Source organism: Cinclus cinclus, chromosome 13 (genome assembly GCF_963662255.1).
Source record: "Cinclus cinclus chromosome 13, bCinCin1.1, whole genome shotgun sequence".
Lineage (NCBI taxonomy): Eukaryota > Metazoa > Chordata > Aves > Passeriformes > Cinclidae > Cinclus > Cinclus cinclus.
This window is the reverse complement of record NC_085058.1, coordinates 1,369,408-1,384,038: the sequence shown is the minus strand read 5'-3', so window position 1 is coordinate 1,384,038 and position 14,631 is coordinate 1,369,408. Positions and strand designations below refer to the sequence as shown.

Here is a 14,631-nt window from a genome sequence, read left to right as displayed (position 1 = left end):
TTCCTACTGAAATTACAAATTGCAACGCTGTATTTTTTGATGGAAGCTGGTTCACTACTGCACTGCACCTGGTGTTCCTAACATGAAGTTATCAGGTAAAATCTCTATTTCTGTGCACTGCAGTAGATGCATTTTAGAGCCATAATGTGTTGCTCCCAATGTTGAACATAGCTGCCACAACGTGCAGGACATGGGAAACTGTTTTTATTACATAACTGTGGATTTGTATGCAGCTGGGTCCTAATGAGGCAAAACAGATGCTGTAGGATATAAAAGGATTAAACTGTCTGGGTTACATGCCTAACATTTTACTAAATATTTTATGTAGTATCATCTGGCACAAAGATAATTATGTTGTATTATTAGTGCTTTAAAAAACAGTAGTTAAAAATAAGTAGCTATTTTTTCCTGCTGGTTTGAACTTGGAACAGAATGATAATAGTATCAGCAGCATGTCAAGTTTAATATTTAGCATTGAGTGAAAGCCTAAACAATTCCATGAGTAATGCTGCCTTTCAAAGGACTCTTGTCAGCAGGAGGGTTGACATCTGAAGGTCCCTGCTAAAGCACGCTCTTGAGAATCTGCCATAAATTGGCTGATGGCAGCTTTTGCTCTGCACTGAAGAGTAGTTTAACCGGAAAGCCAAATGCCAAATTAAACCCGGATAAAAATAGCCAGCTGCTCAGTTCTATTTGTAAAATAAGAAATATTCTAAAATCTTTGTGAAGCTAAATTTTCTCCAGATTAAAGCCAGTGAAGGGTACTCTTAGATCCAGTAACTTTAGCAGGTTGTCTATTGCAGTAGAAATTACTGCAGTTAAAATTTGAAAATAATTTCTACTGCAGAAGAGTTGTAGTGGAAAATACTCTTTAAAGAAAATGAAAGACATTTAAATAACTTCTCTCATGTATGAAGCATTTGAGTGCACCAGCTTCTTGGACTTGCATGTCTTGTATACTTAACTGTGTTATCTGTGTATCACATACAGTCCTGAGGCCTTAGAAACCACTGAACACCTTTCAGTCATTACATTCATTTTCACAACACAGTGGAGAAGTACTTTTTCCTAATTTTAAGGTTATGAACAGAAAGAATAAATAATTACCTTAGAAATACATAACAAACCAGAAGTACCTGTCCAATGAAACATCATCAGTCCTTTGTTGTCTCTTAATTTGGGTGCTTTTGTAACTGACAAGCAAAATATTTGGATGAAGAGGGAAGCATACCTAAAGGAGGTCATATAAGAAGCAGTATTGGAAGTTAATTTGACTTTATTTGAACAGAATACAGTCACCTAGAAAACAAGCTAACTACTTTTGAACACTGACAGATGCAAGAGACAACACAGGTAATTATTGGAGAAGCGGTAGTTTCATTATCTCTTAAACTACTTAGAATAACAAACCACGTTACAATTTCTTAGGACAATCTATTTGTGAATATTTGCATATTTGCCCTAACAAGTTCTATCATGCACTCAAGTGAGATATAAGCTAGCCAGTTTTTTAAGTTCACAAACATCATATTATGCAAACAATTTTAATTAAATACTTTTACCTAATTCAAAAAATCAGTCACCTTCCACAGCACCACATGAAGTTCTTGTTTTAAAATAACATTAAATCCACACCAATAGCTAAATATTTTAAATACTTACGTAATACACTGTAAACTCTATGTAAACACTACGTACACCAAAAAAAAAAAACAACCAAAAACATACAAAGAACAGGAAGATCGTTTTGATTAGCAAAGATACCTCAAATGTATCGCCAGAATCATTTTTCTGTTCTTACGACTTATCCCCAAACCACTCCCAGGTAAGGCACAGTTGGTGGTGATTTTTTTTTTTTTTTTTTTTTTTTAACACACAAAGCCAGAATCAACACAATAGGCCAATGCAGTCAAACACTGCTCTTATTTCTAGGAAGAACAGGTAAAAATCTTGCATTAGTGTCCAGGTGTCTCAGGAAGATTCTAATCATGAAAGATCTCCAGCATCTGCTTACTGCCCCAGGTTCAATGCAGAAAAGAATCACAAATGAAATTTCAGTTAGGAGAACTCAGCTGTAAGTCTTGGACATGACTGCCAGCTAGAGTTACTTGCCTGTTCCAAGGCAGTGCTGAGGCTCAGCTCACAATCAGCTATGGCACTCAGGAGAGATTATGGTTTTTTAAATCAAATTGGTACTTACTGCTCAAAGATTATACTCATGAAGTATTAGACAGTACTTCTTCCCCTGTGTGCAAACAAAACCTTTAAATAAATAGATCTTTTAAAACTTATCACAATGCTTCGATACATTTATTAAAATCATTCCAACTTTTTATTATTAAAGTATCTAAAAAGTTCTCCTTTACCAGCAAATGATGTCACATTTGGCAAAGAAATGGTATTGGTAATTCTTTTAACCAAAAAATGCATATATGAGATATCCCCATTTTTTTAGAAAAAGATGCTTCTAAGAAAAATATTTTAGTCAGTCTATATTCTAAAGCTGATAATACTTACACTATTAAACAAAACAGATTGCCTTTCATTAACTATATACATTGATGAACACAAGCTCAGATGCTCTAACAGTTTTCTAGAAGACAGAAAGCATTGCTGGAATCTATCACATATTGTTGCAAGTAATCTTTGAGAAGTGAGAAAAAACTCCATTTTGGCATTGCTGCTTTTAGAGCATATTCCAAGTACTTGTATATAACCATCATCAGTGATCCAGAAATCTGCAAAAGATGCTGATATATTGCATTCATTATATCAGTAAATAGAAAGATTGAGCACTGAATTTCTACATAAAATGGAGCTTGAGGTATTTATACAATCCTTTGTAATGGAGATTAAATATTATCCATTGTGTGTTGTCTGCAACTACTCAGGACATTTTACATTAAATACCATTCCTATGTTGTTATTTGGAAGACCTACTGTTGCACAAGGTGTAAGTAAGTTTGTTGGACTTCCATCAGCTATAAAATTTGAGTATTAACAAAATGCTCTCTAAGTTCAGTGCTAAAGACTAAAGCAATTGGTCTGCACCAAGACTCAAGAGAATGACCAGGCAGGTCCTGCAGAGAACCCACAGCCTCCACCCTCTCTGTACAGACTGCCAGAGTGAGTGCAGGACAACTACACAAGCTGCAGCAAAGACATCTTTAGTCAGATTCCTTCCCTCTCTTCTCACCAGTGACTCTTAGAGCAGTAGGGGTTTAGTTGAGAGGAAGGGGCATTTCTGGCCATGTTGACAAAGTACATTTTAGTCAAAAATGCCTGAGATGGATTAAAACCAACAAAACACTGTATGAATTCACTCAGTTTCTTTAAATGGTCATATTGAATCCTGTACACATTAGCTATCCTTTAGGGGCAAGAAAACCAAACCAACCTACAAGATCAAGCCAAGCCAGGGTGAGCACAAGTGGGCTGGATCACCACTGTCATAGTTTAAAATTCAGCAAGGCCTCACTTTTAATTATATCACTCAGGCTTTTCACTTTGCTTTTGCTATCTGAATGGGAGCACAGTAATCTTCAGTAACTCGATTTCAGTTCTTTTGTTCATTCCAGATAACTTTTTTATTTCAGTAGATTTTTGCTGATCTGCCAATCATACTTTTTTGCATTCAGTATAGGGGCAAGCTGGACAAAATTACTATGATTCCTAATTCATGCACAATTATGATTTCTTGGTGGTTAACTGGTTAGTTTTCCTGACCAGTGTGTCAGAGAAAGGAACCTAATTCACTGGGGAAGTAGCAGCAACACTGAACTCAACATAAAGCATCTCAATTTCCTTTCAGGATAAAATGTGAGATAGTCAACATGGCCTAAAAATCATGTACTATTTTATTTACCTATTTGTACTTTGACAAGATAAAGCATTTTCACGTGGCCTTTTTAAAATGTCTTTCTAGTTTGTGTGAATATAACTAGTGCTGTATGATTAATTCCTTAGAAAACACATGCACTTGTGAAGGCTATGATAAACTGAGCACATTTGCTACAGGGCATTTTTAAAACACTACTGCTTGCAAGACCATCAGTTTGACAGAGCCTGCTATAGAACAAAATAGGCCAAAACTAAAACTTGGCATGCCAGCACACTTTAATTCTGTATTTGTGAAATGACTTCAAACTTAGGAGCTCTTTTCACTACCTGAAAAGGAAAACCCACACATACACACAAAATTCTAACAATTCTAACACCGTATTTGCTCTTTTCCAACTAGCATATACCTTGTTTTAATGGTTTAAAGCAATTAAATTCCTCGAGATTGTGCATATCCAGGCATTACTGAGGAAATAAAGACAGCCATCACTATTCTTCTTAAATTTTATTCCATAATAAAAATAGAAGATGAAAGAAAGAGTGTTCAAGAATTAAAGCAATTATTGGTCAATGTAAGGAGCAGTAAACTAATTATCTAAATGATGACTAAGGACCTGGTTCATCAAAAGTACTTCTGGGTCCTCCATGGCATAGCTGTAGGCTTCTACAGCACAGAAATCCAGATTATCTTTTGCTGAAGCAGGTCCTTTATTATCTAGAGAACACTTGATTTCATATTCTATTTATCCTTCTCTTTTTGTTCTTTCTCCTTCTTTTCACGTTCAGCTTTTGCTTCCTCCTCCTCATGTTGTTTTATCAATTGTTCCACCTCCTTTTGCTTCAGAACCCTTATTACTGTCTTTCCGTTCTCTCTTGTCAGTGTTGCAATTTCAACTGAAACACATGGAACAGACAGCAGCATTTAGGCAGAGCAATCATCAGCAGGGCAAGGTGTGAGATGACAGGTGAGGGTGAGGCTGCAGTGCTCCCTGTGCCAAGCAGCCTGGCTGGAGGCAGCCCCTGCAGTCCCCTGCTGCAGCAGAGCACAGCAGCAGGGGAGCTCCTCTCAGGGCTCTGCTCCCAGACACACAGGCACTTCAATCCCCAAACTGCAGCATCACCTCTGGAGCTGGCCAGCAGGGATCAGCCTGCACTGAGCTATCTGAATGCCCCTTAGGCTAAGGCTGACAACTGCTGCATCTTCTGAAAACAGTTTTTGTTGACAACTAATGCTGCAGTGAGCCCCATCTGGAATACGTGCCCTCACTGCTCCCTTGGTTTGAGCAGAGGGCCCTATCCCCATGTCAGCGAACACTCACCTTTCTCAGCAGAGAGCTTGCTGACATCCATGGTTTTGTTTAGAACCTTAATGGCCAACGCCAGGGCAGTCTTTAAGGTCATCTCCCCTTCTTTGTAGTCTTGCTTCAGCATTGACACAGCTGCCTGTAAATTCCACAGAAATTAAAATGGTGTCTTTCGGCAGTCAAACACACAGCTGGGGTTTTGCCAGATGATACCAACACGTGAGTTAACAGCAGCATTTCTACAATTACCTGCAAGTCTCTCCCACCTTAATGATCAACAACTCAATTAATACAGTACAATGTATGCTTTTTAACTTGTCTTTTTGAGAAGAAAAACCCAGAACTTACAGCGCTATTATTCCCAATGCATGTGGCTTTCCACCCTCCATAATTTCCACTAGGATCACTTTGATACAGCTGAAATCCATAATGCTTATCCCAGCCAATATAGAGCAATGAAACACCAAAAGGACGTTTTCCTGTTAAAAAGAAAGCTATTAGCAACCTAAATTTAGCAACAAGATTGGTCATGAGCGACAATTATTTTCTTTGATTTCATTTTCCAATCTGTTCCTGTGAAGTAGGATTTAACAGACAGTTCTGCACTTCTGTTGCTGAGATAAGCTCACCAGCACTTCCTTTTAACTCATGGGGTAGGAGAATGCAGAGGTTTATTCCATTTAACCTTAAGAGCAGTTCATTTGTGTCTCCACAAATTTTAATTTATCATCTCAGGACTTTAAATCAAAATTTAGTATTTCAAGTATGTAGCTTAGCTGTTACAGCCTTTAACACATAGTTTAAAAGGTAATTCTCTCCCACTACATACACATAACAGAATCATCAGTTCACATACTAAGGAACACTACTTAAAATATCATTTTCAAACATGTTGCTTGAGCCACATAAACAGTACTTTCTTCATACCCCTATACACAGCCTTGTTTTTGACTCTTTGTGCCAATGTCCTGGATTGGCCCAAAATGTTGAAAGGTTGCCAAAACAATTCTCTGCTGGTCTTTTGAAGGCATTCACTAAATGCAAGATCACTCAAAGCATTCTATGCAATGGGCCAACACCTCAGCCATCGATTTCCCAAGCCATGAAAAGTAGAAGCTTCAGCAGCAAAAACCCGTAACCATGACTACCCATTCCCCTCTTAAATTAGGCTGGTTTTTTCCTAAGTATAACTTTTTAAGAGAATTCAGTAGAACTGTCCACAGACATAGATCTTTCAAGTTATGTAAGAGAATTGTTCTTCAGACATTTAGTAACACAATGATTCATCAGACTTCATTACCTCCAAACTGTGTATAAGCCTGCTTGATATCACACAGTGCTGTCACAAGTTGTTCACAAGGAATGGGCTCTTGATACTGTAACAAATACCTAAAATCACAGAGGGAAAAAAAAAGTTTTCAAAATCTGTTTTGCTGACCTTATCCTGCACAACATTTAAGAGGAAACAAATTCCCAAGTTAGAGCCTCTGTGATCTAGCTGTTCTATTTCAACCTACTTCTGATCTACTGAATGCATATTCGTTCTGATCTAATGCATGAAGAGAGCTGAATGTGACAGCACAGGCAAGTAAAACCATGTTAGCTGTCAGCATACCTACCTCTGTGCAATCAGTCTCAGCTCATTGGTTAGAACATTCGCATCTGAAGTTATTCCTGCAACGCTGCACGCCATATCCCTGCAAGAAAAGCATACAAATTAACTGAATTCCTGTCAATCTCTAACCAACACTCACTTCTTCCTACAGGGGTTCCAGCAGAACACCTACTGTCAGGCTTTTCTCAAAGCCACACAGCTGCTGTAGGAAATGGGTTCATCAGCTCCTGCCTTTAGGGTGCACCAAAGATATCAGTAACCATTTGCTGAGAGTAAAGGTGGACAGCAGAAGTCAGCGAGTCAGTACGTTAGTTATACATCTAGCTCTGAGAAGAGGGTTGTGCCAAGGATGATTAAGTTCTGATTGGTCTTACTGGAGCCATTAGGCACATACATACAGGTGCCTCTCAGGAGGCTGCCTGGCACATCACACCCCACTCTGAAGGAGCCACACAGAGGTGACAGGCCTTCAGTGGGAGCTGCTGGCTGACACATGACATCTGTGTGACTGAAACTTTGCGGTCTTGATAGGCCCCTAAGCACTTCAATCCTTGATCGTTTTGTTGGATCTTAATTTTGTATCTCTTTAGCTCAATCTAATATGTTACAAGCCTTTTGCTACACAAAAAGGATTTATGAAATTAGGAATTCCCAAGAGATGGAAGGGCTGTTCTAGGTGACTGCTTCAGTGTGCTGTTAAACTGCCTCCTTGAAAATCCTACCATTCCAGGTGCTTTCAAGGTAAACATGGAATGGGAGGAAGACAGGATGGAAAACTATTTCTGCTCATGGGCAGCTTCTGTCAAGGATGAAGCTCTACCTCCCTTGCAACAAGAAAGCATAATCCATAAAACTCTTTGCTCTGACATCACAAATTTTACTTCCAGGAGCTAGAATGGAAATGGCAATAGACAGACATCTCTGCTGCAGTTCTGGCAAAGAAGCCTAAGGCATATTTTATCCAGTTATCTTATACCTTTCAAGCCACCAAAGAAAAACAGAGATGCAGAAAGGGAGCTGAAACAGCACAGTAACTTTTGTGTGCATTCTTTATTCTGACCCCCCCATGGTATTTCGTAAAACGGAGATTTCCCAGTTCTCTTAACTGCTACAATCCCATTACCTTGTGTGGTGTAGTACCAACAAACAGGCTATTCCACCTAGAAAATTCTCCTGGAGATAAAAAAGGAAACCAGCAATACTTCTACTTTGGAAGGGGAACTACCAAAGTGAACAATGAAAGAATAGTCATACTTGTCTAAAATACCAAACAAAAAGATTATTTACACTTCAGATAAAGTAAGACCAGGCTATGTGCTAATCAGCACTTTGTTGTTAGTAATGCCACTGGACATTTAATCACCATTTCAACTTACTCATTAAGTTTGTATATTTTCTCAGAGAAGAACACTTCATCAAGAAGCTTGTGAATGTTGCGCCGCTCTGCTGCCAGCAGAACTCCATCGTTTGCTAGAATTCCCAGGCAGGTGCCTGCATGGCCGATGGCCTCCATGGCATACTCCACCTGGTACAGGCGACCTGCACAGGGATGGAATTCCTACTATCAACAAATGACACTGAGCAAGACCAGCCACACATGGCGACTTAAAGTTCTGACAAGAATCTGACATGTGCTCATTGTCCCATCTACTCCTTCAGTCTCTTACTAGTCAATTGTGAATTAATTGGCTGAAAAGGGGGAAGGGGTCAGAGAAGGAAAATAAGGTAATACTGGACATGGTCACTGAAGGAAAAAAACCTTCTATTAAAAAAAAAATAAGAAGAAGAATTCTAAGCCAAGACAAATTTTCAATAAACTAAGAAAATATTTTATACTGGATTTCTTGGGTTCAGCCCATCTAAGAAGTAAGAAAACATGGCTTGTATGTACTTGTTTCAGCATGTGCAAGAATAACAAGGAGAGGCGTGACTGCACCAGCAGGATATTATCCATTCTCAGGGGATAGTGACAAAATCCAACCATACTCAAACGAGATAAATGGTTATTTCAAAAACACGGCAGGAGGCATTACTCACTAATGGGACTCAGTCATATTATTGCTTCAATTAGAATGAATTTGAAAGTGTCCACTTTTGGACCCTTGCTGTCCCTACAGAACTGGGTGTGGGTAATTACGATTTTTGCAACTCATATGCAGGCAGAAACATGCTACTTAACAACCACCCTCTATGCAAGTGTTTTGATAGTTTTGAGAAGAAAGAACGGTCATGAGTTTACTTGAAAGTCCCAGGTTAAAAAAATACCTTCCGGAGAAAATATGGTGGTTCTGGAATCGTATCTTCGAGACTGTAAAAGGAATAGCTCAGTGAGTATCACCAGTCTCTTATCACCAACTCCCTAAAGCCCCTATATAACAGAACCAGCCACTCGGGGCCGGTCACTGGTGCCCGCCACCCCCGCCCGGGCGGTGACTCGGCAGGACCCGCGGCTCAGCAAAGCTCCAGGGAAGGCGGGTCACTCACCATGGTGCCGGGGACCCGCCGCGGGCAGAGGGCGGAGAGCCGGCAGGAGGGCACAGGGCACGGTAACAGGCACCGGGCCTGCAAGAGAGCGCAGGACACGTGAACCGGGAACCGCGGGCACCGGCACCGAGCGCGCCCCGGCACGGCCCCAAGGGGCGCTGCGGCCGCGCCCGCACTGCACAGTCATCCTCAGCGAGGCACAATGCGCGGGCCGGGCCGCGCCGCCCCCCGCGCCCCACCGCCCGCCCGCCGCCCGTCCTCACTCACGGCGCGCCGGAGGGAACCGCTGCGCCGGGCGGGGGGCGGCGAGGCCCGGCCAGTGGGCAGGAACCGGGCGCTGCGGCCGCGCCCGAACCTTCGCCTCCGCGTCGGAAATGGCCGCCGCGCCTGCGCGGTGCGGCGGGCCGGCCTGGGGCGGGACCTGCCCCCTGTCCTGCCGCCGCGAGGCGGGGCTGGCGCGCGCGGCCCGCGGCGTCACGTGCCCGAGCCTGCGCTCCGCCGAAAGGGGCGGGAAGCGGCCCCGCCCACCCATGAGGGGAAAGAAGGGTTACAGCTCATCCCCTCCGTGCGAGGGCAGCAATGGTTTTCTTTCCCAGACGAGCGCGGTCTCAGCCCTGCCCGCGGACGCCCCATGCAGCCAAGGCAGTGCCGCCTTCATTGCTTTATTCAGTGCGGTGCCACCGTGGCACCTCAGCAGCGGCGCACCGACAGGACGGGAGTGTGCTCTGTGTACGCCTGGGTAGTCTCAAACCACGTCCTCTCCACAGCTTCCTGGCCCACCTCCAACATCGTCATTAAGTGTTTCCAGCCAGTTCTGGCCGTGATTGTGAGGTACTCCTTGTTCTCTGGGTACAGCAGAGCCGTGTGGGCGGCGATGACGAGGGACTGCGCAAACCTCCCGTTCACCAGGAGAAAGAGGGCACCCCTCTCCTCGGGGGTGAGTGGCACGACGCTCTCAAACCCTGCGAGAACGTGTCCCCCAACACTCAGAGGCTCTGGGCTCTCAATCATCATGTACATAATGGCTATTGCGACCTCAAACACGTAATACCCATAACTCATGTCACTGAAGTCCAGGATGCCAGACACTCTGTACTGGGGATTCTCCAGGGAAGCAGAACTGGAGTCTACTAGAATGTTGTGGTCATTAAGGTCTCCATGATTGATACCTAAACACAGGAGAAATAGAAACAGCAGTTAATAATTATTAAACAGCTGAAATAGCTTTGGGAAGATGCATGTCAAACTAACAGTCAGCTACAAACCCCTACTAGTCCCCTGCAGCATCAAGTGCTGCCTTTCCAAGAGGGAGCATTCCGAGATGGCGCTCCAGGCTCCTGGGACCCGCGATACACTGCATGTTTGCAAACGCACAACAGCTCTAGAACTGCCACATCATCAATGTCAATGTCAACTGAATTCCAAAAACTGGAGTAAGTATTTGATTGGGCCTTTATGAAAGGTAGTACTGTACTCCATATTTATGTATATATTAGCTGATATAACAGCATGAAAATCATAAGCTTAACTGGGAGCAAACTCATCAGAAAGATGGAGAACTGACTCTGACTGGACAGAACATTCCTCTTGACTTACTCTGCGCTGTGCACATTCAGCAAAATATTTTTCCATAGCTAGGCTAGGGAAAAGAGATTTACTTTTTTCTGCTATTTTTGTTTTCTTTCTCTACAGAGCCAAACTCCTGTAAGAAATTTCTGTGTCTCAGTTCAGCAAAATAACAATGAGAATAAAATACTCACAGGTTCGGAAGCTGCTTAGCTTGGGTATTACTTTGCCTTTAAACTGCTCAATAACTTGCTCCACCACTGCACGGTATTTGTTCTGGCCCAAGGCATAAATATACTGATCCAGAAGAGGAACATTTGCCAGGTTCCAAATGAATTGACCTCGGTGCAGACTTTTTACTGATGGATGCTGGAATTTCTTTGGAAAAAGCACACAATAACATAGGCATAAGAAAAATTGCTGACTTGATGATTAAATGGCTTGATTCAAAACCCCTATTAATTTTAACAGATTTCTAATAAGACTTACTGGAAAGCACCATGAGTTGGACTGTTGTTTTATATCAAGCAAAAGAACAACCTGAAGAATGATTAAGGCAAACATCTTAATATCTACATACAAGCCTGAATGGTTTTCCCCCATGTTTTAGGTACAAATATTACCCTAAGTCACTTGTCACTTCAACAGTGTAAAATTGCTGTTGACTGTCCACAGGGTGATGATAGTAGCAACTCTGAGCCTCTGCCCAGGCCAGAGTCCTGCTCTGGCAGAGCTCAGCCTGCACAGCTGATGCTGCAGAAAGCTTGGGAGTACCAGAGACACAAACCCTGCCAGAGTGCTGGGAGCAGGCACACTCTGTGCTTTTAAAGGTGGGACCTCTGGTGGACAAGCCTTGGGAGCAGCAGGTGTGTGAAAAATCCTGAGCACAGGAGTTTATGGGGATGCTGAGCATGGCTTTATGCTTATGAAAATGTGTCTTTGTGCATCCAGGCCTCTCTACTTTAAACAGACAAGGTCCTTAACCCTCTCTCACTAGCAAAGGGAGGGGATGATTTGGAAAGTGACATTCAGAGAGGAAAAGCATCTCTCCCACTGCACACCCCATGCTTATCTTGGACTCCTCAAATGCTTATCAAGGTGACCTCTGGGCCAGATTGGATCAATGCACAGGGAAAATTAACAAAAAAAGAAAAACCTTCCCACAAGAGTAGCTGACTTCCTATTAAGAAAAAACCAACAAAATCTATGCTTGTAGTTAAGAATCTTAAAGATCACTAAATGATAGTCAAAAGTGGATGGTATATAAACAAGTAAAGAACAAGATCGAGCCTAAACCACCTTGGTAGGTCATAATCCATATGTTAAGGGAATAAAGAGCCTTTTCCATCAGAATTGCTTCTCATTAAATACTTTCTCCTTAGCAGGATCAGTTACAGGCATATTTTGAGACTAGCTTATTTTATTCACATTATAAGAATGTGACCAGTCTGTCAGAAGGCAACAGTAAGTTATCTTTCACACATGAAAAATGCTATTGTAATTTAAGAATGTGCTTAGTAAAACTGACAATTCAAATTTCATAACCCTCTGAAGCTGGTAGCTAGAACATGAGAAGGAAAGGTTAAATTAAAGGTTAATAAATAATGTGAGGTCTTTCATGCATCACACTTACTGCCTGATTGATCAGCTTTATTGTCCTGTGTAACTACAGAGAGAAGACAGAACTTACTTTGCATTAAGACTGAGTGGAAGTGGTGCAAATGAAAAGTGGCACAGATCTGTTTGCTGGCACAGCTGGCACCATAGGGAAGGTACCAGTGTGAAATGCTCACAGTGCTAATGATGAGAAGAAAGTCAGCAAGTCAAAAGGAATTCAAAATTGTGGATCAGCCAGCTGTGCAGTACAGAAAAATCCTTTAAAATGAGTTTGGCATTCTTCTAATTTGGGAGCCATAGGGCTCATTCTCCTTCATTTGCCAGGTTTGAAACACTAACAGTGAGCTTTGCATAATTGAAAAGAACTCCTTATGTCCCTATTTGTGGTACAAAAATGCCTTGCAGAAGGATCACAAGTACCATGTTATTTGTCATGTACCTGGGGAAAGGCTTTCATAGCAGCCAGCTTGGAGGCTGGCACCTGAGCCATGAGTCAAACTGGCATCTGCAGTCACCAGCTTGCATTTTTCAGGTCACAAAAGCAGGCAGCAAGCACTGAAAGGCAGTGAGCAGATGCTGAAGACATTGATTAAGAGAGAAGTCTGAGGCTGAAGCATGAGAACTTACCTCTGAGAGCACTTTATCCATGCTGGCAGCGAGCCTCCCAATCTCATAGAGAATCTGAGCATTGGCAGTGATTTTTGCTACTGGTGTACCTGGCAGGTAAGTCAGCAGTCTGACCATGTACTTCTTGCTCCCAGGTCTAGTACCTGACAAGGAGAGATGCAGTCAGTCACTCTGCTATGTGCTACTGAGTATTAGTTAATGTAAGAGGCAAAAAAGGTGTATCCCAGTGTAGAAATTGTCAGATGTAGCTCATAAAACAGACTTCATGCAAAGATTTGATTTACCAGGATGTTGTATAATAATGTACAAACCTTAACACACTTAAAAAATCTATACTGGATTTTTATTCCTGGTGCTTGGACCCAACTCAGCACCAAGCAGGGTTCCTCCAGTGCCCACATAAAGTTTTGCAGCAGAACAGGTCTCACAAATCCCTAACGTTGTATGGAAGTTACAGTGACAGTAAAAGCTAAATGCCAACACAATTTTTCTTCCAAACACTCTTAAAGCAATTTATTCTGGCTTCAGAGATGGGCTAGAACTGTATTTTACACCACCCTAAAGGCAAATAATTTCAAGCACCACGTAGTCAATGAGGCGTTTTTAACTTTTCCTGTGCACGGACACAGATGCACAGATAAATGTTTTCTCAAATTCCTTAAGCTGAAGTGTTTTCCTAGTTAATTATTATTCTCTCTGAGTTGCTTTGTATTTTAAGTTTGGACTATGATGGCTGGAATAGAGGTCACCTCATGCATATCCCTACTATTGAAACACTAGCCTAGAGTACTCCCTTTAGCATGGTATGCCACAGAGCACGCTGGTGCCCAGCTAAGAGTGGGAGTGGGGCAGTGAAGGTGCCCCCAGTGGCTCACCTCCCGACTCCAGAGACATGATGTTGCCATGTTTTGTCAGGTAAGGAGTGGCTGAAGGGAAGCCTTCAGCACTAAGAAACATCATGGCCCGGGTCTGTGCTTCGATGAGGTCAGGCTCCTGGCTGTCTTCTGAATTGGTGATTTTGAGGACATACTCAGCAGCCCCTGCAGCTGAGACACGCACGTGGAAGTTCTGGTCATCATAGCTGGGGAGTGACCTGATCCAGGACACCTTCAATCCAAACACCCTGTCAACCAATTCAGCTGCCTCTCTCTCCCCAAGTGCCGGTTTGGTCAGGGACTGGGGCTGACAGTCATTGCTAGAGGACATTGTGTCTAGGAGAAGGAGAAAAGCTGGATGATCTGATCTGTATTCTGATACCAGAAGCAGTAATTACTGCAACAAAATGCATTCAGCTACTGGAGAAGTTTCCCACATTTATTAAACAAACAAAGAAAACCAACCCCCCCGTACCAGTTCGGGTTTCTTACACCATAGTTTATCAAATACTTAGGCTGCAGCTCCAGTTATTGAAGAAAGAATGCTAGAGAGATGCTAGAATCAATCTGTTCAGAATAGCAGACATGATGAGCTTATTAACCAAGCTTTTATTGGCTCATTCCTAGCAGCAGCCTAACCTGGTATTGTTGATAGGTAGGAATGACTCCCTCAGGAACAGAGTTGCTGAATCCCTGATCAGGA

The 14,631-nt window shown here is 42.3% G+C and overlaps 2 protein-coding genes across 3 annotated transcripts; both read right to left on the bottom strand.

Moving 5' to 3' along the window:
- Positions 1-4,330: 4,330 nt before the first annotated feature.
- Positions 4,331-9,631, bottom strand: PSMA4 (proteasome 20S subunit alpha 4). 2 transcript variants are annotated; one of them, XM_062501249.1, is made up of 9 exons: positions 9,511-9,631; positions 9,244-9,321; positions 8,999-9,067; positions 8,136-8,298; positions 6,764-6,841; positions 6,445-6,533; positions 5,493-5,623; positions 5,160-5,283; positions 4,331-4,734 (listed from the first exon to the last, which is right to left on the bottom strand). In XM_062501249.1, exons 4-9 carry the CDS (start codon positions 8,270-8,272, stop codon positions 4,580-4,582), a joined length of 714 nt encoding a protein of 237 aa, XP_062357233.1. In that variant the 5' UTR covers positions 8,273-8,298; positions 8,999-9,067; positions 9,244-9,321; positions 9,511-9,631; the 3' UTR covers positions 4,331-4,579. The 2 variants fall into 2 exon arrangements, with proteins under 2 accessions (XP_062357233.1, XP_062357232.1); XM_062501248.1 differs by having other exon boundaries at positions 9,025-9,067.
- Positions 9,632-9,933: 302 nt separating this feature from the next.
- On the bottom strand, positions 9,934-14,259 carry HYKK (hydroxylysine kinase). The gene is made up of 4 exons (XM_062501667.1): positions 13,929-14,259; positions 13,054-13,196; positions 11,004-11,187; positions 9,934-10,412 (listed from the first exon to the last, which is right to left on the bottom strand). Exons 1-4 carry the CDS (start codon positions 14,257-14,259, stop codon positions 9,934-9,936), a joined length of 1,137 nt encoding a protein of 378 aa, XP_062357651.1.
- Between the last annotated feature and the right edge of the window lie 372 nt (positions 14,260-14,631).

Coding starts and splice junctions, on each gene's coding strand:
- PSMA4 (XM_062501248.1), bottom strand. Junction 5,624..6,444: donor GGCTTATACACAGTTTGGAG/GTAATGAAGTCT, acceptor TCTTTTTAACAG/GAAAACGTCCTTTTGGTGTT. Junction 5,284..5,492: donor GCATTGGGAATAATAGCGCT/GTAAGTTCTGGG, acceptor TGGAATTTACAG/GCAGCTGTGTCAATGCTGAA.
- HYKK (XM_062501667.1), bottom strand. CDS start 14,259: ATGTCCTCTAGCAATGACTGTCAGCCCCAGTCCCTGACCAAACCGGCA. Junction 13,197..13,928: donor CATGTCTCTGGAGTCGGGAG/GTGAGCCACTGG, acceptor TCTCCTTGTCAG/GTACTAGACCTGGGAGCAAG. Junction 10,413..11,003: donor GCTAAGCAGCTTCCGAACCT/GTGAGTATTTTA, acceptor TCCTGTGTTTAG/GTATCAATCATGGAGACCTT.